Source organism: Eutrigla gurnardus (assembly GCF_963514095.1).
Source record: "Eutrigla gurnardus genome assembly, chromosome: 12".
NCBI classification, from domain to species: domain Eukaryota; kingdom Metazoa; phylum Chordata; class Actinopteri; order Perciformes; family Triglidae; genus Eutrigla; species Eutrigla gurnardus.
Window position 1 is genome coordinate 24,176,560 of NC_139926.1, and position 24,218 is coordinate 24,200,777.

The following is a 24,218-nucleotide window of genomic DNA, read 5'->3' on the forward strand; positions in this document are numbered from 1 at the left end:
GTATTCATAATGATGTTAATTTAATAATTTTAATAATTGACACAGAAAAATGGGACGATACAGGATTTTATCGCGCATCGAGATAAAAAAAAAATCGAGCGTGGTGAAATATCACGATAATCGGAAACATAATTACGAGTGACTTGAAAAATAGAGCCTGATTTAGAAAATAAATAATACAAAAAAGTGTATTTATGCAACCATATATGAGCCTATAGGATTCCTGATCTTCTTGTTTAACATTATTTGATTGTTTTTCAATAAAACATGTGATCTGTGATTGAATATGAATTATAAATTCTTAACTTTCTGAACCTTAATCTCCTGTAGTAGAAGTCAGCTGCCCTTTAACTCCTTCATTTCCCGTCCAACTGAGCGCCCTCCATCTCAGCTTTAATGGAGTCATTGAATTGAACATCTTCATGGAAAGCTTGCTTGCAATGACCTGATAATAACCTGATGATATTACATGATTGCACAAATGTTGCAGAGTCAAGTACATCAGTTCCACTCCAACGGGAGAATCTTCATCTACAGCCACCTTTCACACTAATCTACTGGAACACTGCAGCAGCAACGACTGATTGACCTTATGTAAGGAACTTTATTAGCCACCTCCAGCTTCATGTTATAAATACATCAAATAAAACCTAAACAGGTTAGTTTGGGGTCACCCTAAAAAACCGGAATGAAAGAGTTGACTTGTAAGTGAAATAGTGAGTGGGTGTCGTGGTTCTTCATGGATTTTTGAGAAGAATAAATAAATAATACACAGCTATTCAAATCTCTGTCTTTGTTGCTGAGAATAAAGTTAATTTCTCTTGCTGTCAATAGATTGAAGTACAGTTAGTGTATTATATCCACTCCAGTTTTAACACAGATTGGAGGCAGGTCCCTCCATTAATCCTAAAACAAACGTGATATCATATCATACAACAAAAGCAAAGGTTAGATAATGAGGGTAAGTATGATTTTTTCTATCTACACAACAAAGTTATTTATGTATAATTATTGAGACCTCAAGCACAATATTGCATCAAACTTGCTTGTAATGCGAGATTAAGCCCCTGTAGGTTAAAATATATTAATATTGTGGAGCTGCTCATCTCATCTCATCATCTGTTTCGGTCATCTCATGACCTTTCTTGTGTTCCAGAGGTTAAAGTTGAAGTCGAACCATCTTTTCCCCACATCTTCATGAAGCAGACTCACCTGCTATGAACCACAGGAGCGTCTGTTTGCGCAGAGCCGCTCCGGTCTGCGATCCCATCCTGTCGCTCTCAACGCGATCCGCTCACTGAAGTTTGGACTGGAAGTGAAGTGGAGTGGAGGGGGGAGTGAAAGGTAACATCACAGGTGACAGCAGGGGGAAGAAATCCATGAAACACGTCCGTCCGGTCCAGAATCCTCCTGCTGGACCACCATGCGCCAAACCGTGGAGGGTGGGGGGGGACCACGGCTCGTCCTGCTGTACCCGAACTCCCCCGAGACTTCCTGTCACCGACCCTCAGGCATCCACACGTGAAGCATACCGACTCGTAAAGTTGCAGATCTCGCTTCCTCGCCACAGAGATCCGGAGCGCGCCTGAGAAGTGTGTGCGCAGCGGTGGGAACGCCGCTGTGCGCAACGGGACGCGCCAGACTGGGACCGGCGGAGCGGTGGAGGGCTGTGTGTGAGGAGGAGGAGGAGGAGGAGGAGGAGGAGGAGGAGGAGGAGGGTTCACCGCGACTCTCCGCGAGGACACTCGGCTGTGTGTGGGGGAGCGGCGGGGACCCAGACCTCGCAATTACAGCGCGGGGAGGGAGGGAGGAGGGGGGGGGGCTATGACACTGAATGAATCAACAAACTAAACACACAAATAAACAAACACAAGTAACCGAATGCAGCCGAACGAGGCCTGAAATGTTGACGTCAGTGTTCTAGTGAGAAAACACAGATCTGAGGATGTAGATGGTTCAGGTTAGGAAAGGTTGGTGTCACCAAGAGATAGAAACGTGTAAGGATACATAAAAGGTTCTACAACTCCACATACAACTTTTCACGAAACACCAATCCATGAATCCACATCATGTTCAGGTTAACGGGCTCAATACGCGTCATGTGTGACATGGGAATGTGGAAAAAGTAGTGCGGTCCAGCTGCGGCGCGGACCTGAAGACAGGTGCAATGAGTGTGTGTGTGTGTGTGTGTGTGTGTGTGTGTGTGTGTGTGTGTGTGTGCGTGTGTGTGTGTGTGTGTGTGTGTGTGTGTGTGTGTGTGTGCGTGTGTGTGTGTGCGTGTGTGTGTGTGTGTGTGTGTGTGTGTGTGTGTGTGTGTGAGAGGACGCCGGGAGTTGTTCGACGCCGCCATCTAGCGGTGATCCGGGGCGTTACAAGGCGAGTTTACCTGGATGGGTTTCATCGTTCATTGGGTTAAACCTGTTGGTGTTTTTAATGCTGTGTAACCTTGTTTTCCTTCATAATTTCTTTATATATGACGGTGATGGATTATTACATGCATTCTATCAGGACACTATCACTTATTAAAGCTGTTCCGTTATTTTTGATGCTCGGCAGACGATGAAGATATGATGAAGATGTTCACAGTTAAAAGTTGTTTGAACCGCAGACTGAACATCATCATCTATATCAACTGGAAATATGATATTACTGAAAGGTTGCATACGACTCATCTGAGTATGAAATCAGACGTTGATATATTTTGTGACGATGATTACAGATTTTAATCTGTTTGTTTAGGATCTCCTGAAGGTTTTTATTCATGAGCCGATGTCGGTGTAATCATATTCTACATATATTCATATATTCTATGTTTATCGTCAGTATCTTTATAATATTTTATTGTAATTTCTATATTTATGTTCTTGACATGCCTGTATTATTACTTCCTAAGTATCCTTCATGTGTATTCATATTTTTGTTTATTCTAATGAGTTATATCTTGTTTGCTCCTTTAGAAACCATTTATTTTTATGAGGGCAAAGATTAACACAAGCAATCATCATTAAACCATAACCCACTGATGATACATGATACTCTAATAATCCATAGCATTGATATTGCAGGTTCCCACTCGGCAGGCCTGCTGGCATTTAAACCCCAGCCGGGCCTGTCTGCCTGCCTGTCTGCCTCCTCATCTCCATGGCAACCGAGAGTAAACGTACAGCAGGAGGTGTGCAGGGAGGGAAAGGAGAAACAATATAGGGGAGAGTCTGTTAACAAGGATCAAAGGTTTGCTCACCAAATGTCCGGAGAGGTCCGGAGGAGACGTGAGTCCAGAGAACCTCATGAAGGAATGTGGAGAACCGGAGTGAAACCTATGGAATGACACGGAAGTAAGGGAAAGATATTCAGTATTATTGTTGTTGTTGTTGTTGTTGTTGTTGTTGTTGTTGTCAGGTTTTATTTTAAAGCTGCTGACAAATAACAAACATTTAATTTCCAAAAAGTTCCTTCATAGCTTCTTAAAGGCACTTTCAGCTTTTTTCACTGTTGCTCTGTTAGTGTGTGCGCACACACACACACACACATACACACACACACACACACACACACACACACACGCTTGAACACTCATTTACAGGTTTTGTCTGAACGCTTCCTGCTGCTTTGCACCGACGGGTCAACTTCTGTTTATAGTTTTAAGAAACGCTCAAAACACGTATGTTTATAAATTCCTTCCAATTAACTCACACTTTTGTTTCAGCCGTTTTTTCACTTTTACTGTTTTTCAATATTTACTATCTTGTTTTATGACTCAAACATATTAAATTGTTTTACTACGAGCTTTAGTCCTATTTTTATGACTTTCTTTATGTATTATTTTATTTTTTTGCTTTTCTCAATCTATGTTCTCTGTTTTAATACCGTTTTGCTTTTTTGTACTTTACACTTTGAGCTGCATTTTATGTTATGAAAGGTGCTTTATTATTATCATTATTACTATCAATAAAACTATAGGCAATGTTTGCAAACTATCTCTTGCAAAAGCAACTGATCCTTGCTTTGATTTTGTTTAAAAGTACCGATGTTTAATAAGCAGACTGTTCCTGTGTGCAGGTCCGAGCAGCATGGTGACGTAATGTTGAGACTTTACTGTAACAGGAACACTTCCTCTCACGCCCTCCGTCTGCACCGCCTCCTCTGGGAGGCTGAGGGATCAGGAGAGCATCCCGGTGTTGATCTCATCCTCACACCGACATCCATCGCTGCTGCAGGTTTCTATTGTGTGACCTCTCTATGAACTATGGAGAGAAGCGAGAACAGAGGAGAAGAATGTTGTGTTGATGAGCTGCTGAAGGGAGAGCAGGAGGAGGAAGATGGAGGAGTCCTGGATGAGAGCTTTGGAGAAGAGGAGCTGGAGGTCTCGGATGCTGAAGATGAGGAGGAACGAGGACCCACTCCTCTCACGGCCACCACCGAGGTATTCATGTTTATATGTGTGTGATAACCTAACGTTATATTACAGATCTGACATCAGTCCAATCCCTACAGGTGAGCATGTTTGTCAGCTTGTATTTTTCCTACCAATAACAATAAGGTGTTTTTTTTATGAGATCCACGTGACCTGAAGTCTGCAGGGGGGAGACTTACGGGTAACACAGAGGAGACACTCCCCCTTGTAATCCCCCTGTGAAGTGAAGATGAGTCACACTCCATAACAGCTGATTTGTATTTACATATTTACCAAACCTCATTATAAACATGAAGAGAATTCACGGAGCTTCACAAAATAATACGAGTTTTAAAGAGGGAATTTTAGTGTCATTTCCTTTATTGTGTTCTGTAGTTTTTAGTGAAATGTCTCCAGAGTGTCAAAGCCCAAAGGGGATTACGTTCTCCCACAGAAACCCTGCTCCTGAACGCCTCGGATCAAATCCTTTCTTCCAGGGGAGGGTGTGATAGGAAGTGTTCCTGTTACAGTAAAGCCTCAACATTTACGTCACCATGCTGCACACAGGAACAGTCTGCTTATTCTAACCATCGTTACTTTTTAAAAACAAAATCAAAGCAAGGATCGTTCCCTATAGTTTTAATGATAATAATACAAATAATAATGATAATAATAAAGCACCTTTCATAACATAAAATGCAGTTCAAAGCTGCCCACACGTACGAGACCCGAAAGAAGGGATTTGAACATCCATGCATCCATTGTCTACCGTTTATCCTGTATTCAGGGTCACGGGGGGCTGGGAATCGAACCCGGGACCCACTACACCACCGTTCAGCCCCCGGGGGATTTGAACATTTGTGTTAAAACGAGTCACGTGTGTCGTACGTCTCAGGCGCAGACAGACAGGTTGGATGTGAACCCTCCCAACGACATGATGCTGGCGGTCAGGGACATCGACCTGCTCGAGGGCATGGCGACGCCGTTGCCATGGGAACACAGGCCCGTGGAAGTGGTCGTGGAGCTGCTGGCACTCTCTGCGTAAGAAAACAGTCACACATGCATAAATGTATTTTAAAGAAAAGTGAAATCACAGAAGATTCTGTATTCAATTAAATTCTAGTTTTGCATCAAACTTTTTTTTCTTTATATTAACACACTTTGTGTCTATAAACGTGTCCATCAGTGATCTGCAGGGAGAAGACCACAGCAGCATCAGCAGCCCTCTGGAGGAGAAGATCATCGGTTTGATGGTCGAGGCCCAAAGACACACAGGTACAAAAACACACAACACGTTCGGTTGTGTTCAAAGTAGCCAAAAATATTATTAAATCTGTCCGTGCTGCTTTAAAGTCGTGGGAAAATTCTGATCCCGATTCTTCCTGTACATGTGACGTGCTCAGTGAAAGAGGAGATTATCCGGATATTTGTACATTCTCATGTTTCTTTCATAAAATAATTATAATCTGATTAGAATTATAACAAAAGTTTCTTTAGGATGAAAAAAGGGGATCCTGAACACTTGAACTCTATAACACTGTTTCCCAGCAATACACTCCTCTCTTTGTATGCTTCTTAAACATTGAACACTTTTGTATTACATACATAACAAATATGTTAATATTTTTTGTGTTTATATTATCACATGAAATGAACAAATGTTGTCACACTAGTTCACCTGTTATCAGTTTGTTTGTTTATTGATGATTTTAACAATAATATTAATAATGTTAATAATAATAATAGTAATCATAATAATAATAATTATTAATATTTTTAATAATTAATAATTATATAGCACCTTTAAAAACATCAGTTTACAAAGTGCTTTTGACAGAGCAAAACAAGGCACATACTAGTCCATACACACACACACACATAAATAAATACACATCAACAGAGCAAGAGAATCAATAGATAAAGAATATAAATACATTAATAAAATAAAAATAAGAAGTTTGGAATTAAAAAGTTAAACGCTACATAACATAAAAGCAAGTAAGTCTATAAAAGTGATTTCTTTGCAATTTCTTGTACACACACACACTTCTAAATATGTCTTTCCATTCATGACTAAACGTAAACACACACACACACACGCACAAACACACACACGCGCACACACACGCGCGCGCACACACACACACACACACACACACACACACACACACACACACACACACACACACACACACACACACACACACACACACACACACAGCATACCAAGTTCATTCATGGTCCTGTTTTCCAAAGCCTCACTCATGTGGGAGGGCAGGAGAACGGCTTGTTTTTAAAGTGAGCAGCTTAAACCAGAGAGTCAGAGTTTCTATCGAGGACGGCGAAACAGAAACAAGGTGACACAGAGAGGAAGGAGACAGAGAGGTAAAGACGTGATGTTTGCTGACCTCAGGCATGTCTACTTCCTCGTCTTGTGTAAACGGTCCAGGGTCCAGGGTCCAGGGGTGGAGACCCTGTGCACCTTAACGTGGATTTGGGGATTTAAATTCTTGACCTCCTCTTGAACAGTTTTCACAACAGGCCACAAACGTTTTTGTGTTTCCCCACAGACGCTGCTTCCACTTCTCTCCTAGACTTCGACAAATACTCGTGTCAGGATCTGGACTCGGAGTTTGGAGAGTCCGACGTAGAGCTGGACCTCCAGAGCCTTGATCCCGCTCAGTCGGCCGCTGCCTCCCCCACCCCGGCCCATCAGCGCAGCGCCCCACTATACAAACACACGGCTGTAAGTGCTTTTTTAATTGTCCAAGATTTTAGGGAGCAACATTCAAGTGAGACAGCAACAACATCCCTGATGGTCTGAAACCCATCTGTGGTCACCCAGAAGACAAATATGTGGAAGCAGTAATTGGCTGTTTAGATAAGAGTGTGTGTGTGTGTGTGTGTGTGTGTGTGTGTGTGTGTGTGTGTCTGTGTGTGTGTGTGTGTGTGTGTGTGTGTGTGTGTGTGTGTGTGTGTGTGTGTGTGTGTGTGTGCGTGTGTGTGTGCGTGTGTGTGTGCGTGTGTGTGTGTGTGTGTGGAGGAGGGGTGCTCTGGCTGCAATACTACTGCATTATAGGTGTTCCCTATAGATGCAGCAGACAAGCAGGGCAGCTGGTTAGCTGGAAGGGAAGAAGCAGGTGCATCAAAGAGGTCCACTGTAACGCACGAGGACATAAGCGGTGTTTAAACTGCTACACATCCACTTAATTACTCAAAACAAGTTAAAAAAAAAGTCATTAAATCTGTCACATTTAAGTTGACTTCCACAGCAGCCATTTATAAAGCTCTCACTTAAGAAATCGAATGTGTGGGGTTTCATGTGTAATCTCGTCTCGCTCTGCATTCCAGCCGAGCTTTGAGAAAGTAGTCGCCTCCTGAGTGAGAAAACAGGAAGTGGAAATAAAACAAGGGCATTACTTAATACACCTGAGAAATATATATATTAAAAACACGTTTTAGTGCAGGACTACCAGCCTGTTTCCCTGTGATATGATATATAAATAACCTGGAATATCCTACTAAAGTAATGAATGCAACAACAAAAGAATGAGACGTAAAATAAACTGTTTGTTCTTTCCAGGAAGTGCTGGAGTCTCCAGAGTACTCTCCTCTGTCTGACCATCATAAAAGCCGAGGTAAGGACTATCTCAAGGTCTCTCTCAAGGACTCTTTCAAGGACTCATGGAGTTTTTCTGGGCTAAAGTGTTGATGTATGAAACCCTTCTTTTTTCTTTAGACATGTAACGTTACTCCATAAAGGGAAAAAGGGCTAAAAGGTGATTATGGTTGACTTGGATACCGACTAACCAGCTTAAATTGGTCAAACTAATAGCTTTTTATAAATAAATACATGGGTTAGACTCCCAAATAGGCCGTCAGATCAGGTCACCTTCTAAAGGGAGGGGAGTGAGGGAAGGAGGTGCTACTGTGTGGGAGGTGTCTCCCACACAGTAGCACCTCTCAGCCGAGGTGCCGGCCTCGTCCCTCAGCCACAGCAGCCTGGGTGAGACGCAGAGAGCAAAAACAGAGTGAAGGTGTCATCGTAATCAGGTTGTGGAGAAAATCAGGAAATAAAGAGAGAGGAGGTTTCTGATTCGTCCAGCGTGGTGTCGATATGACAGCGAGGTGGACCAACAGGCTGGGAAACAGGTGATGTATTCTCTAGGATGGTGAATATTAATGTTGATTTAAATGAGCGACGGCAGGGAAAACAATTCATTCCAGTTCACTCACCTGTGGTCATCGAGACACTTTCTTGTGTTATGATGCAGCTTTGAAATCTAGAAATACACACAACTTTGTTTAGCATGTATTTAGCATTGATCCTACACACTGTATATGTATATAGTGTATGAAGTACAGACACTTCTTTACATGTACATACTGGACATAATCAAACAGCCAATGTATGTCAGTTTAGTTTGCAGTTTGCACTATTTGTTTTTGTTTACATAGAGAGCATTTACTTTTTTATTCTATAAGTAAGAGATGCAAAAAAAAGGAAGAAGCTGATTCTGATGAGCCTAAAAAAACACTTAACCGTTAAGGAGATGCAATGTGAAATCCGCTTTCTTCTGTTGCTATTGATGATGTTTTTGATGATGTAAGCATTTATTTTGCATCAGTGACATTTGTTTACTTTTCAAAACATAAAACAGTTGAATATTTGACAGAAATATGGTTAATTGTTAGTTTCAAAATGTGTGTGTAACTGTGAGCGCTGAGAGGATGTAACATGTTTCGGATTGGTGTGTGTGTGTGTGTGTGTGTGTGTGTGTGTGTGTGTGTGTGTGTGTGTGTGTGTGTGTGTGGAGCAGATAAGGGAATCCCCCTCTGTTTCCAAAACGCCATGGAAACGCTGAGAGACATCAGGAAAGCCTACCAGGACACAGAGAGGGGAAGCAGGTGGGCATCTTTCTTTCTCACACACACACACACACACACACACACACACACACACACACACACACTCTCTCTTTCTCTACAAGTGTATTGGCTCTAAAGAAGTGGTCATTCCCGAGCTGATGGCACTAAGCTGATAGTGTTGACACATCAGCATCTGTTCATACGTAACCACAAACACTTGTGTACACACAAACACTTTACAAGCGTACAGTTAACACTCCTCCCCCCCTCAACACACACTCCTAATAAACAGCTCGCTGGCCGGTCGGCCACAGAACGGCGTCCTATCCGGTTACGCTGCTGTCCTGTACTCATGCACCTGTCACCGTGTCCAGAGGACAACCTGTTCTGCCCAAACAGGTTGGGAACACAGGGACGGGGGAGGGGAGGGGGGATCTGGTGAATCAGCTCATTGTCTGTGTTGTTGCACTCTCACCACTGAATCAAGTCCCAGCTCTCCGAGGAGAATAAAGGTCTTTGAGCGGGTCTCTAATTTCATAGCTTTCAGTAATATCGAGAGATGGGAGGAAAATGAGGCTCCTGACATTCTGTTCTGTTCAACGCGAGGTAATAAAACTGGACAAACAACCCCCGAGATGTAAATACCGAACTTATAACCACATACCTTTTCTGTGTTCTCTCCTCTTCTTCTCAGCAGAGGTGGTTTGTCTCTGCCGAGCCTGGGAGACAACAGCAGACGCTTGAGCCATCTGGATCCTGCTCCCTCACCTGCTCCCTCACCTGGTCCGCTGAGTACCAGGACCTCCTGCCTGCCGGTACCCCCTAAACACAGGTACATGCTGTAGCTGGACCAGGCGACAAACTCCGGTTCTGAAAAGTGAAGCCGACTCTGAAAAGTGAAGCCGAAGCTGAAGTGCCTTAAACTTGCATTCTCTCTGCTGGCCATCAGGGGGCGACTCCTCTTGTTTAAAAAAGAAGTCTGATTCCGTGACTATGTCCCCCATGTCACTATATATACAGTCTATGAGCTGGACATGTTGTTTGACGTTAATTGTATTGAAATATCAATACTTCTTTCTGCATTCACACACAAAACATTGTCTGATTTTGATCCGTCCCTCACAGGCAGAGAACAAGAAGCTTGGTTGCTGCGTCGCCGTCCTCCCCCGGCCTGCTGACCGTGGTTGAGCCCAGCCAGCCCAGCCAGCTCAGCCAATCAGCGCCCAGCATCATGGAACCGTTGCTGTGCTCAAACAATGTGATGCAGGCCAGAGCACACATTCAGACCAGTATGTAAAATCATTGGAAAGCTTAATTCAGGATTAAAAAAGCAGGATTATGGTGGTGTGTATGGTGTATGAATTGTCAAACGTGACTTCATGTATTTAAATTGCTGATGACACCTGTGTGCACTTTTTGAATTTACAATCTCTTCCTGTCTGCAGGGCTGGCTTGTCAAGATACTATGAATGGACAAAAGGTGAATTTCAAACCCCCCAAAAACCTCCTGCTTTAGTAATGCTCAATTTCCTTTCCTTCCAGTATTTCTACCACTGAATTACTGTCAATATCCGTGTTCTCTTGAGTTCTCGCAGGGCCCCTTGCTGGCTCTGCATCCCAGAACACCCAAGCTGTTGGCACCGCTGGACAGCAGGCCCAGGGTCATAGCGACTCTGCCGGCATTAAAGCACCACGTTCCCCTGAAGCCCATCAGCCGGAGCCCCCTTTGCTCAAGGACCCGCCTGAGGAGAGAAAGGCTGTCCTGGGGAAGCTCACGTACCGGCCCTCTGACCGCTAAAGGCGGCAGTGAAGAGAGCAGCAGCAGCAGCAGCCAGAGCTCCTTCGATCTGGAGGATGAGGAGGAGGATGAGGAGGATGTAAGCGAGAGAGCAGGAGGAAGACGTCTGAAGTTTGTCAGAGGGAGATCAGTGCGGCATTCAAACGATGCAAGCTCCACTGAGGCTGATGTGTTTAAAGTTCAGTCAAGGATGAGTCACATTCCACCGATCCACAGATCGGCACAGGACCTGGATGGAGAGGCTATCGATCACATGAGTGATCTTCTTAGCACTGACAAAGGGACAAACTCTCCCTATGATGGCAAAGCCAACAATATGAATTATACAAAGGGGCCTATTGACAGTCAATATAACTTTCCACAACAAGGAGACACCATGGAAAATGAAATATCTATCATATCAAAGAACAACGTTGGGTGCAGCCCAGAACCAGAGAGCAGCCAAGGTGTTGTAAATGATGGGACTTACAGAAACCACCTGCAGCATATAAAACAGACAGAAAGTACAATGAAGGATTCCTGTTCCCGGGTCCATAACCGGATCCCTCATAGGGAAGATGTAAAGGTAACTACTAGCACCGCTGAGGAGAAAATTCCCTTATTTACTTCGGCTGTAAACCTTTCACATTCAGACGTGGATCCCAGGGGGGGTGAGAGGATGATGAAAGCCTCCAAGTCCCTCAGGAACAAGGCCAGAAGATCCAGCGTTAACTGTGAGCTAAGAGGAAACGCTAAAATGAGCCAGCAGCCCTTCAACGTACGAGCCCACAAAGACCGAAACATCCTAAACCGGAGCAAGTCCAAAGGCAATCTGAAGCATACGTCGCTTCCCGCACAAGTCAAAGATAATACGAAGAAAAGCCCCGGGCTGATGACGAGTGGAGACACGGTCGCAAAGGTCAAGTCGAAGCAAAAATCTGTCAAATCTGATCTTTATCATGCTGGCACACCATCGCCGAGGAAGAAGCCCGTTGATCAGGGCAAAAGGGCAAATCCTGACATGGTTACCCGAGCTCAGCAGCACCTGCCGGCGAGGGAGGTGAAGAGCATCCGGCAGACAAAGAGACCCAGTCCAGCGGGGGCGCAGAGGTCCAAATCCACCGTCGACTTTATCACATACAAAGACATGTTTCAGCAGATCCAGAGTGGGGACGAAGGGCCGGCCATCTACGAGATGTTTGCCGGCCCCATCTACGACAACCTTCGCGTTTCCAGCTCCTGTGAGAAAGTGAAGGAGAGACAGGTGCAGTCTGCGCCCCCCAGGAAGACCCAGCAGAGCCTTAAGGTCAAACACAGACCGCTAAAACAAGCACAGAGGAGAAGTCAAGGGGACGGCGTCGTGGTTTTAGCTAAAAGCAAAGCAAAAGTAGCGTCCTCCAGGGTGAAACCACACCAAACAGCTGCACCAAAGAAAGGCACACAGAAAATAAGAGACACGCCGAAACTGGATGTTGAGGTTTGTCATAGCAGTGCTCAAGAAACTCTGTTGTCTACCATAGAGGAGGATCTGCCTAGACGTGGGTCTGAAACAGTCAAATCTGATGACAGAAAATCAATGACGCCGGCAGCTTCGTCTCACGCTGAAGGTCATGTGAATATGCAAGAAACAGGGAACCCAAACCGACCGGTTCCCGAGCCTGTGTTGTTCAACACCTGGACGTCTTCCAGCAGTAGCCACACCCTCGTGTCGCCAGTTTACAGGAAGTTCCTGGATGAGGTGGGGGACGGGCCGCTGACCGACGACCTGCTGCAGTGTCTGGCCGAGGAGCTGATCTCATTGGACGAGAGAGACGTCTCAGTGGGCCCCGAAAACCCGGAGTCCGACGGAGAAGACAGTCCTGTATCAGTGAGGAAGACTTTTCCTGAGGTGCACAAAAACACTATTTCTATTATTTCAACCAAGTCCTTTCATAATGGCACAAATATTAGGGACTGTGTGAAAATGATAAGGGGTGGTCTGTAAAGGGGAGGGCTTTATTAAGGGGGGGCTGAAGAGGGTAGTTAATGCTTTAATTTATATCTTATTTCAGCCTTTCTTTGCAATACGGTTAATGCCCTGGCTCTGTAAATATGAAAAAAACAAAGTGGATTGGACCGAGCCATTAGGGCTTGAGAGAGATGAGGTTTTGCAATAATTCTGATGTTTTATTGCAGGATAATTCAACAGACAGCGCTGCTCTTTCTGGCTCTGGGTTGGTCGTAGATGACGCCATCACATGGACAAAGGGGGAAGTGCTTGGCAGGGGAGCCTACGGCACAGTAAGTGTGGAAGTCCGGAGAGGCGAAACATTGTACGTTACCATAGCATCAACCCTTCTGCCTTCTTACCAGGTGTACTGTGGGCTGACCAGCCGGGGTCAGCTGATAGCTGTGAAGCAGGTGGGCCTGGACACCTCGGACCCCGAAGCTGCAAAGAGGGAGTACAGTCGTCTGCAGGGAGAGGTGGAGCTGCTCAAAACCCTCAGGCACAGCAACATCGTGGGCTTCCTGGGTACCTTGCTTCATCGGCATGTGGTTTCCATCTTCATGGAGTACATCCCAGGAGGATCCATCGCCAGCATCCTTCACAGGTTAGGTTGATCCGAACCAGCTCGGCGACAAAGTGTCGGTAAATGGTCTGGACTAACACCTTTTACTGCCCCCAGGTTTGGCCCTCTGCCAGAGCGTGTCCTGGCTCTGTACACCCATCAGATCCTGGAAGGGGTGGCCTACCTTCACCTGAACAGGGTGATCCACCGGGACCTGAAGGGAAACAACGTCATGCTGATGCCCACCGGCGTCATCAAGCTCATAGACTTCGGTTGCGCGCGCCGCCTCAGCTGCCTGAACCACACGGCCAGCAACAGCAGCGAGCTGCTGAAGTCCGTCCACGGCACGCCGTATTGGATGGCGCCAGAGGTGGGCGAAGAGCGCATTGTGATGCTCTTCATCATCTGTGAAGAGTTCTGTTTATTTCATCATCGGCCAAATGCACAATTGATCCCTTGAGGTCTAGTTCACACTAAATAACTGTCGTGACATTTTTGTCTGCAACAAAAGTCCTAAATCAGAGGCAGATTGGTGTTGGTCCACCACTAAATACCGGGACCTGTCAGGGTGCTGCAGCCAATCAGAGCGCCACGCTTTGAGGTTTCCTGTAACAGGAACTTTACTGTATGATTCATTTGCAATGTGGCCCAAAGGTGCACACTTAGAGATAACGGGCTATCCATAGCAGTATGACTACAAGGGTAGTTCTGCAGATTGCTGGAACAAAACAAATCTTTTCTCACACATGGTATAACATCATTTATAGTGTCAGTACCTACATGTCCAATAGTGCGAACTTTACACCGATCTGACCACTTAGAAAGTCGAAGAAAGCCCGACTGAGCATCTTTTTTGACACTCCTCAGGTCATCAACGAGACGGGATACGGCAGGAAGTCAGACATATGGAGCGTGGGCTGCACAGTGTTCGAGATGGCTACGGGGAAACCACCGCTGGCCCACATGGACAAGATGGCTGCCCTGTTCTACATTGGCGCTCAGAGAGGGCTCATGCCGTCCTTGCCAAACGGGTTTTCGGAGAACGCCAAGGAGTTTGTGGAAATCAGCTTGACGAGGTGAGACCCGATTTCATTCTAATGAAAATATACTTAAGTTTGTAACTTATTGAGTTGGAGAGTTCAGTTGTATACGTTAATTTTCACGTTTTCTCTCCACCTCAGTGACCAGAGACTGCGGCCGTCTGCAGACCAGCTGCTGAAGCATTCGTTCATCCCCCAAAGTGCGACTGGAGCGCACTCTCGGGAAACGCAGAGACACAACTGCTGTGGTCACCCAGGGAGACTGTGTGGCTAACGAGTTACACTCGTTTGAGTTAAATTCATTTTCATTTTTTTTTTACATTAGTTGATGACTTGGCACAAGTTTTTTTTTGTCGTTCCACAGTGATGCACTAGTAGTATGTTTGAAAACACGGGGGACCTTTTCTGGAAACTGTAACACAAAAGTATATCAAAAACAATTAAGTCGGATTTCATTTTTACACCGAAAGTTTAAGAAACTACGCAAGAAGCACTTAAACATTTAAACTTTAATAGAACCTATAAAATGTGAACAGATAGATGCCAGATTTATGTTACAGACTTTGGACATTTTCTACAGAAATCTTATAAATGTGCCAATCTGATAAGTATCTGCTGTGTGATGTATGTAGATTCTAATGTGTTGAATACATTTTGTGGCATAATTTTCCTAATCTACATTTTTTCCATGCTGAGAATTTACTTCCTGTTCGCGTTCCAGAGTTGATGAGGAATCAGTGTGTAAAATTGATACTGATAACTTAATTTCTAGAAGCAACTCTACATGCACATCTCCTCATATTCAGATCTGCCAATCAACAAGTTTCTCTCATAGACTCGTGGATAATGCATAATAAAACGACAGCAACGACCAGGGTTTATACCGTGTCAGGGTAGTGGCAACGTTGAAGTTTATTCATAATAATGAAATGGAAGATAGAGGGGGGAAAAAAAACGTAAAGTGTGGGTTATACTTATATATCTGCTGTAATGGGTACAAAGAATCCAGCCTCAGGATTATTAAGTATTTTGCACACTAAAATGAATTAATAACCCAGTCAAGAATAAAGGGGGTGGTCATGTCCAAGTTTGGGAACAATATAGAGTTTAATGTATGAAACTGATGTGAAGACGTGTCCGGACAGGTACATGGCTGTAAATGAGGACATCAGTGACAAAAAAAAAAACCTACCAGGGACGTCCACATTACAGATTAGTTGAGGTTTCCAAACAACATCCAGCAGGTCGTGATGAACGTGGCCAAGTGGCCAGCGTTCTTTTTACAACAGGGGTTTGTTTTACATTTAGGTACCATGTTGATGGCTGATTGAATAATACTTACATGAATCCCCTTTGTGGGCTGACATCTAAGGGCCACAGCTTCATGTCATGAAACTGATGCACTTCAAAAATGAAAAGGGTTATGTAAACATTTAACAGCACACTACTGTCTTTGTGAGTTTTTTTTTTTTTTCTTTTGAAGAAGAATAACCTTTGGCATCCAGCTTAAGGTCTACTTAGGTCCCAAAAAATAGTTTTTGGTAGAAATTGCATTACTCTGATGTGATAAGTAGGTGTTAGATGTGCCCTTGTTACTGAGGGCATCAACTCATATTCCCTGTGATGGAAAAGCACAGTACAGCGACCCCCGCAGGAAGGTTGTAAGAAGCACACACACCACTGGAATGCTGCAATCATTCACCCGATGATGCCCAATCCGTTGGTCGACAAAATAAAAGTCTTTTATAGGTATTATAGTTATCTTGTTATACTTACAAGCAGCTCCAAACCTGAGTAGTCATGGTATAGCTTTTTTTTTTCTTTAAACATACAAAAACGTATGTACATGTATCTCCACTTTCTGTAAACAGCAAGTACGCGTTCTCCTTTTAGATCCCTTTGATGATTGAAACATGCAAATCATACGCACAGTACTTTAGTATAAAAAGAAATCAAGACAAGAAAGAAATTGGAGGAGATGAGACTTTACACCTAAAAAAAATAATAAAAAGAAAACGGCATCCATCAACGGTACTAAATGGAATGCCAGCAAACATAACTAACTCATCTCCAGCTTGCCACTGGCTTCCTCCATACAACCGCAGAAATGTGATTCAATTAAATTACTCGTTAAAAAAAATGTTGAAAAAAATGAAGTGCACCTTTCGTGCCTCTTAGGGTACTTGTAATACTCCACCCCCCATATGAAGATCTGAAATGTAGGGCACTTTTTCCCCAGATGAACACACACACACACACACACACACACGCACACACACACACACATTCCTAGACTCATTTGAGGAAGGAGAACCAAGCAGCAATTCAAAACTAACAGAAACAGCACTGAGCGTCATGGCCCAGAGATCTGACAGTCAGGAAGCATAATTATTATTTTTTTCATCTTTCTTGTCTCTCAGAAATCGAGAAGTCCAACAATACTTATCGTTTGCAGATTTTTCTGCCTTTCAGTAAAGGGTTTATCATGACAGAGTTATTTTTCTCAGGGCACTTAACAGGGAGGTGAGCATAGTCTTCAAAGTCTGAGCTTTGGGTAGTTTGCTGCCATTTCCATGAGCTGGCCATGGCTGCAGGGAGGTGGACTCAGTGTCTCTGCTCTCCCACTTCATGTGGCGATTCACTAGGAGGCGGGTACTGCTGAGAGGTCCGCAACCCACCTGGGTGTGACAGGAGGGGGGAGGAGGAGGAGAAACAAGAATAAGGAGAAGGAGGAGGAGGAGGAGGGGGGGAGGGAGGTTAGCCTTAGAGCTGCAAGCCAGACGAGACACACTGCAGTACAGGAGAGGAGCGAGGAGGAGAAAAGGGGAAAGAAAAAGATGTACCTGCAGCACCAGTGCCACCCTTGGAGATTTTGCTCACTTTGGAGCATGAAGTGGAGAATGAGGAGGAAGGGTGGTGGTTGTGGCTGACCTCGGGGTGCACCCTCTTGCGCGATGAAGACAAAGACGTGGATCCGGGAGGAGCGAGCGTAGTCCCTTCCATGCCGACGAGTCCTGGAGGAGGCCGCAGGAGGCCGGCCCCGCCGTTCCCGCTGTGCGGATGAGGGTGACTGTGCTTGTGGTGGCGATGGAGGTTGTGGTCTGCTCCGCGGTGTTGCTTCTCCTTGCTCACCAGAGGGCTGGAATGTTTACTCTTGTTGTTGTTGGCCGCCATGCCTTCGTCTGATGAGCTGTGGCGCTCCGATGAGACTTTTATCTTCATCTTGAGCTCATCTTTGCCCGGTTGTCCACTTCCCCCAGACCCGGGAACAGCAAGGCGCAGTTTAAGAGAGCCTTTGTCCCGTTTGTCACTGTGATGACGTCTCTCTTGGCCCGACGCTGAGGAGGAGGGGACTTTCATTTTCATTGGGGAGGCAGTGGTGCTCCCACCACCGCCATGGGATGCTTGGTGGGGCTGAGAATGCTTTCTATGGTCTACTTGGCTTGCAGAGGAGGGTGCATAGGTAGAAGAGGAGGAAGATAACATATCCCCCCTCACATCACAGTCCAATATTCCTCCATGCTGTTCCTGGCTGCGCTTCTGCCCAGAGACAGCCAGCTCTGCAGCATGTTTCTCTCTGTATTTGTCCAGGGACAGCTTCTGAGCTGGAGACGGTTGAGGCGGTGGAGGAGGCTGAGCTGGTGGGGGGTAGGCAGACTGAGGCGGCGGCTGATGCTTGCCCACTCCGCTCCCACCAGCTCCTTTTTGTTCCTGTTTGACAGGGATGAAGTCTAGTGTTTTCTCAGTCCTGTACACTGGCGCATGCTGAAGCAAAGAGGACGTGGAGGTCGGCAAGGATAGTGTTGGCTCTTGGAGAGGGATGCTGAGAGGTTCCTGTTTTATACAGACAGAAGAGTAGCCCGTCTGGCTCTGGTTGGTCAAAGGCCACTCGCTGTGGCTAGCTGGGTTGTATGTGCCGGCCAAGCCATCCAGAGACAGGGGAGCACCCCCGGACTGGCCAGGCATGGTCAGCCCGGAGAAAGGTGCGCCTGCTTTGGAGAAGCTCGAGTTGCAGGAGAGGGATGCATCAGCTGGATCTTGGAGCATGGAAGGACCAGCGAACGAGTTGTCATTCAACTGAGAGCCGTCACCCTTGGGCTTTTTGGCAGCTTGTGTTGCCTAGGGAACAGAATAAAAAACATCAGTGATGCTGTCAAGGATTTGGATTTAATTCGCAATAAGCTCTCTGAAAGGGGATTAAACTGTTTCGTTATTATATTTGGGGTTTTACACTGCCATCAAAATTGCCATATGGTTGTTTCATACATCTATCTATTATAGGAATTTATAGTTCCTATAATAGATTAAATGGTTGTTAAATTTGGCACTCCTGGGTTAATAAATAAAAATTGACAAACTAGAAACGTCTTTTCAATGCGCAAAACGGAGACGCAATGTATCCTACCCTCCAGTTGCGAATCCTCTTTAACCGGCTGGGCGTCTTCTCCAGAATCTGCAGAAACTCGTGGGTCAACTCTGCAAGTACAAGACACGCACGTCGTCATCAAACCACCTCAAATGCTGCTGCTTTGTAAAACGTGAATTATATCACCTTTCTCAAAGTGAACACGACATGGCCATAGAGAAAGGAGGGGGGGGTTGCATTAATTCACTCTCACCGTCGAGCAGCTCGAGGGTGACAGAGTTATCCACGTACTCCCACCAGTGTTTCCCGTCAGTGGAAACTGGGATCTCCCAGTTGGACCACTTGCATGCCAGGTGGATGCACACACAGGAGATCACCGTGGGCTTGTACTGGAGGCAGAAGGTCGTGAGGTGTAGACTGTATAGTGTGTGTGCATGTGATGAGTGTGTGTAAGAGAGGGTGAATAGTTTACAATGTGTGGGTGGAGGAATGTGAGTGAGTTGATTCAGGCCAGGCGACGTCCCACATAAGTAGAAAAGAGAAGAAAAAACACAAAAGGGAGCAGACACATTTAATTTCCTGAAGGCACTGGTTGCAAAAGCTAAGCAGTTATTTGATGGTGTTGATTCATTTAACAACTAAATAACAGTTTCTCATGTCAAACCCAGGTCACAACCCAGGTGGCTCTCTGTTAACTTCAGGGTTGGGAAGTGTTTAGGGGGCCATGTGTATTATCCAAGTGTAGTTCCATTGTGATACACTGAACCCTGTGACAGGTACGTCATTGTACAGTTAACTGACACAGTACTGCCCCTAACACCCCCCTCTGTATGGGTCTCTGGGACTCTGTTGAGAAGGATTAACCTAGTGGGCCCTCCAGATCAATGGATACAACACAGCAGTGTTGACACCCAGAGCCTTCCTGAATTAAATAGCATAGCTAATCTGACCTGTGATAACTTCAGGGTAAAACAATTCAATACATGTCCTGCAATCATGAAACTGCAAGAGTTAAGGAGTGCAAACTTAAATCACAATTAGACAGCACAACGTATATCAAAAGGTTTTTGAGCTTTGGGGTCTTTGTGTACATCGGTTTAATAGATGTCTTACAATCATTTCAGACCACAAATTTACGATTGTCATCTTACTGCATAAAGTAGATTCACAAGAAAAACATAGTCCGTGTTATGAAGCTAGATTCGACATCACTTGAGTAACTGCATGACAACTGAAGAACCAATCAAATTTGTCTTTGCATCGCTGCATTTAAGACACATTGTGAGAGCTGGAAAGGTAATTGTATCATGAGACAGGTGCAATGTCTGGAGTCTGGACTGTCAGATTACAGCGGTCTTAAACAAAGCTAGTCACAGCCAACATTTACAAGCATTTGGCTGATGGAGACATTTAAAAATTAGTCAAAATAATTAGAGTATTGAGCTATTTTAGGCACGGCCATTGCTTGAACTCGTAGTGACGGCTCAGTGTAAAACCCTGTTCTGTTCAGTCAGTGCCCAGACATCGTCAACCAATGAGAAGTAGTTGAAGACAATTACATTAATGTGGATTCCTTTACACCAATGTAAATCTATAACCAAACCCTTTAAGGACCTAGTTTTCCTTTTAAAAGACCCGACACGGTCTTCAAACGTTTTGTCCTCACTTTTGAATGAAGCACAATCACCGAATACAGAGTTTGATCAGCGTGACTCAAAATAGCTACACTCATTATGTGTTCTGCAGGTCCTTAATGGGTCGCGATTATGTTTTTCTTGTCACATGAGCCGTTTACATGGGCTACATGTGTGGAAGAATGTTGTAGAAAAGCTAGGAAACATATGCATTTAAAAGACAAATATTGCAAAAGGTGGAAAATATTTGAAGAGAGAATGCATTTTGAACAAATGGATGTGAAAAATAACATTTGAAAAAATAATTTGTGGTACTTACCGGAAAGACCTCTACGAGAAATGTTTACATCTGTGAAATCTTTAGCTGCTATTCAGGCTACCAAAGTGTCTTTCTTTTAGAATTATGCACTTTTTCGCAACCGAACAAACATGTGGGTTTCAAGCGCACCACTACACTTCACACCTTGCATTCAACCCATCTGTGCCAACACGTGGTCCCTTGTACAATACACCGCACTGCGACCGGGGCCGGTAACGCCACACGCCACCCTGTCCCGCTCCCTTTGAACAAGGGAGGGGAGCTGACGGGAGGAGGCGAGCGTCCCATAACCACCAGCGCAACTAGGGCCCGTTGGACACTGAAAGGGTACCCTGCATTACAGGAAGCTATGGTGTGCAGTCAAAGTGCAACAAAGGAGGGGCAGGATAACAACCTGTTGGTAGCCATGAAATAGGAAGTCTGTGCCAGATCCTTGCTTGCTGTAAGACAGACAGAAAAATAGGAAAACGGGGAAGGGGGAAAAAAGAAAAAGATTACTATTTCTGCAAGCCAAATGCATTTCATCATCATTAGGTCAGGGACTGAATGTTTCAATGCACTGATTAAGCCAAGGCCAAGACTGAAAAACAACACGAGGCCAAAACCTGTGCTACATTTTGGACACTTGAAGCAAGATGGATGATTTTTCTATAAATTAAGGCAGAACCATTGGTTTATCCAGTTTCTTAAGAAACAAATTACTATTCAGTGTTGGACTTGGCCCAAGGAGCATCAGCAAATGTTGTTTATGTGTCATACTGTGAATACAAAAGGTTCATCAAAAGAGCAAGGTGTGTGGTCATGTATCCATTAAGTCAGCAAGGTTTTCACCCCCCTCCCCACCCATATCTGAGGTGGGACAAATAAGAGCAGAGGGCACAAAGAGCAAAGAAGGAAGCCTCTACCTCGCACTAGCTGGGAACATTTCACCACATCAGTGTGTGGGTGATCAATAGTTATTTCAAAGCCTGGAACAAAATACATGACAGGTGAGTTCAACACAGAGACAGTTGGGAGGTGACATGTCATTTCATGATTAAACAAACAAACCCAGTGATGAAATTTAGGGGCTTTCAGTTCAGATTGTAGCAGGTATCATTATGTTCAAAAACGTGAAAAGTGGAACTTGATGGTCTATTCATGCACGTACGTTACAAATTAGTCAAATCAGCTGTGGCCACTTTCACTGTGGATGAAAGACATTTCTAAAATATAGAATGCAATCAATAAGTGGGCACAAATTGACATAAAATGACTCCCAGCAGTGAAATGGAGATACAATTTGTACAATAAAAACAAAATAAAATAAAAATCCAGTGAAATTTTCCATAGTACCATGTTACATGACCAATGCCGACAATGACATGTCACCTTTACATGTTTCTTGAATATATGTACATGACAAAATACCCATACAGCAGCCGATAAAACATTTCACTCAACAGGCTGTGTTGAAAAAAATCCAACAGTGATCAATACCACTACTCCCTTACCGATATAGGTAAGAGATATGATTATGATAAAACGCTACCTCTCTCTCAAGTCATCCACTCCAGTCACCACTACTTACCCAGGGTCTGCAGCACTATGGATTCAAGTATCACCAGCTCTTGAGCTTGCTGGAGGTATGCCTGAAGTTTGATAGACAGTCATTACAACACAATTGTAATGAGTCTATTAATCTATCCCCCTAACAACTGATGTCAAATGGCCAACAAACAAGAGAGGCTCATTTTGCTGTTGTAATTTTTTTTACTATTATTGTATGTAAGCCTTGTGAGGTGTAGGTGTCTGGCACACACCAATATCAGGCCATGGCAGTTAAAACAAGGCCCTTTTGTAGAGGGCGTGGGAATTTCCGTACAGCCAGTTAACACATAGGGAAACCATGACCGCTGAGAGAAAATCAGTGTAGAAAAAAAAGGGGGTGGGGGGGGGGGGGGAGGGGGGGGGGGGGGGGGGTTGGGGGGGGGGAAATACTTTCAACCACACAACAGGTCCATCTTCCTGAACTTACATTACTCTTTGTGTCTAGAGGCGGCTCTTGGGGGTTTAGGCAAGCGTGCGCAACTTTGATCACATGTTCGAGTTTCCGGGGTTGCTCCTCCACTTTTGCGGCCAAGAATAAGGTGGTTGGAGATATTATCTGTACAAAAAAAAAGCATCAGGATATTTTAATACAAACTTTAACTGTGCAGCGTTTGTTACAATTTACCTGACATGTGGAGTGTGCAAGTGAATGGCAGTTTTACGTGACATAATACTTACATTCCTGTGGAATTTGGTGAAAGAGTGGTGCATATAAAACCTATGCATGTAAACAATGGCTGTATTTATTGTTAATTGAGAGCTGGAGGTTGGGTCAAGGAAGTTTTTTGTTGTTTTGTTTTTTTTTACTTTCACTGAGTGTGAAGTACGCTGCCTGGTGCAACTCAACTGCATAGCATTTTAATCACACCTAATTGGGGCCAACGAATTAGCACCAGTCACGTGTTCAAAACAAGCAAACTAACGTTAAAAAAGTTGGCAAGAGCCAAGCAACAACGCACGACACGCTAGTTAGCGCTAACGTTACGTGGTTCGTGTTAGCTTTACGTTAGCGCTAACCTCGCATTCAATAACGTGTCAAACCCCATCAGCGTTCGTATTCCAATAGAAAATATCGTTATGTTATCAAATAAATCGGACTCAATCGGGCTTAAGGGGGGTAAACACATTTAGTGAACAAGCAATGCTAGCAACAGCTGCAAACTCGCATTAATGGCCTTCTTGACGTCTAAACCAAGAGCTAGCTAGGTAGCGTGCTACATGCTAGCTTAGCTAACGTTAAAACACGAGCTTAGTGACATTGAGACTTTCGCAGCACAGCGGGATTTAGACCAACGTAAGAAAAAAAACACGTACGAGTCGAAAAGTGTCGATTCTTAAAACTCAGCGGTCGGTTTAAAAAATAAATAGCTAGCGGTTTCGGAGGGGGGGCGGTTAACGGCAGCGCCATGTCTCCTCTCCCCAGCCTGGCTGGAGGATAACTTTGTTTACTGAAGGATACACGTTGAGCCTCTGGCCCATATCCTGGACCAGGTTCGCCGCCTGTTGCCGGTAGGAGAGCTCTCGGTCCGGTTCTACTCCACAGCGGCGGGACGGCGTGGTTTCGAGCTGCTCCCGGGTGAAAAACCATTTCGACGAGGATCCCCGGCACGCCGCCATTGCACTCCAACGTTCAGCATCGAGAAAGCGGACGTGACGTCACTGTCGCACAGGACACCCCTGA

General features: G+C 44.8%; 4 protein-coding genes across 11 annotated transcripts in view; 2 read left to right on the plus strand and 2 right to left on the minus strand.

Annotated features, from left to right (window-relative positions):
* ramp1 (receptor activity modifying protein 1) overlaps nt 1–1,351 on the minus strand; it is a 38,821-nt gene extending 37,470 nt beyond the window's left edge. The window contains exon 1 of the mRNA XM_084022700.1: nt 1,213–1,351. Coding sequence (XP_083878826.1) covers nt 1,213–1,270 — 58 coding nt within the window. The 5' untranslated portion in view covers nt 1,271–1,351. The remainder of the gene's footprint in view (nt 1–1,212) is intronic.
* A 2,853-nt stretch (nt 1,352–4,204) lies between these two features.
* LOC311021537 (uncharacterized protein) lies at nt 4,205–8,140 on the plus strand (the record flags this gene model as incomplete). The annotated part of the gene is made up of 6 exons (XM_084022140.1): nt 4,205–4,423; nt 5,289–5,434; nt 5,580–5,668; nt 6,964–7,139; nt 7,977–8,031; nt 8,133–8,140. The coding sequence occupies exons 1-6, from the start codon at nt 4,247–4,249 to the stop codon at nt 8,138–8,140; spliced, it is 651 nt and encodes a 216-aa protein (XP_083878266.1). The 5' UTR covers nt 4,205–4,246.
* Nucleotides 6,982–16,576, plus strand: map3k19 (mitogen-activated protein kinase kinase kinase 19). 5 transcript variants are annotated; one of them, XM_084022887.1, is made up of 12 exons: nt 6,982–7,139; nt 7,977–8,031; nt 9,214–9,301; nt 9,957–10,094; nt 10,388–10,551; nt 10,708–10,742; nt 10,849–12,927; nt 13,215–13,319; nt 13,392–13,630; nt 13,706–13,958; nt 14,456–14,664; nt 14,770–16,576. In XM_084022887.1, exons 3-12 carry the CDS (start codon nt 9,246–9,248, stop codon nt 14,900–14,902), a joined length of 3,411 nt encoding a protein of 1,136 aa, XP_083879013.1. In that variant the 5' UTR covers nt 6,982–7,139; nt 7,977–8,031; nt 9,214–9,245; the 3' UTR covers nt 14,903–16,576. The 5 variants fall into 5 exon arrangements, with proteins under 5 accessions (XP_083879013.1, XP_083879015.1, XP_083879012.1 ...); XM_084022889.1 differs by having other exon boundaries at nt 9,960–10,094; XM_084022886.1 differs by lacking the exons at nt 6,982–7,139; nt 7,977–8,031 and adding an exon at nt 8,379–8,545.
* On the minus strand, nt 16,549–24,190 carry ccnt2a (cyclin T2a). Of its 4 annotated transcripts, XM_084022893.1 has the most exons (10): nt 23,997–24,190; nt 23,216–23,297; nt 22,965–23,093; nt 22,518–22,578; nt 21,853–21,915; nt 21,342–21,387; nt 19,248–19,411; nt 19,034–19,104; nt 17,472–18,747; nt 16,549–17,306 (listed from the first exon to the last, which is right to left on the minus strand). In XM_084022893.1, exons 1-10 carry the CDS (start codon nt 24,152–24,154, stop codon nt 17,233–17,235), a joined length of 2,124 nt encoding a protein of 707 aa, XP_083879019.1. In that variant the 5' UTR covers nt 24,155–24,190; the 3' UTR covers nt 16,549–17,232. The 4 variants fall into 4 exon arrangements, 3 of the variants coding, with proteins under 3 accessions (XP_083879019.1, XP_083879020.1, XP_083879018.1); XM_084022894.1 differs by lacking the exon at nt 21,853–21,915; XM_084022892.1 differs by lacking the exon at nt 16,549–17,306 and having other exon boundaries at nt 17,377–18,747.
* Nucleotides 24,191–24,218: the final 28 nt, after the last annotated feature.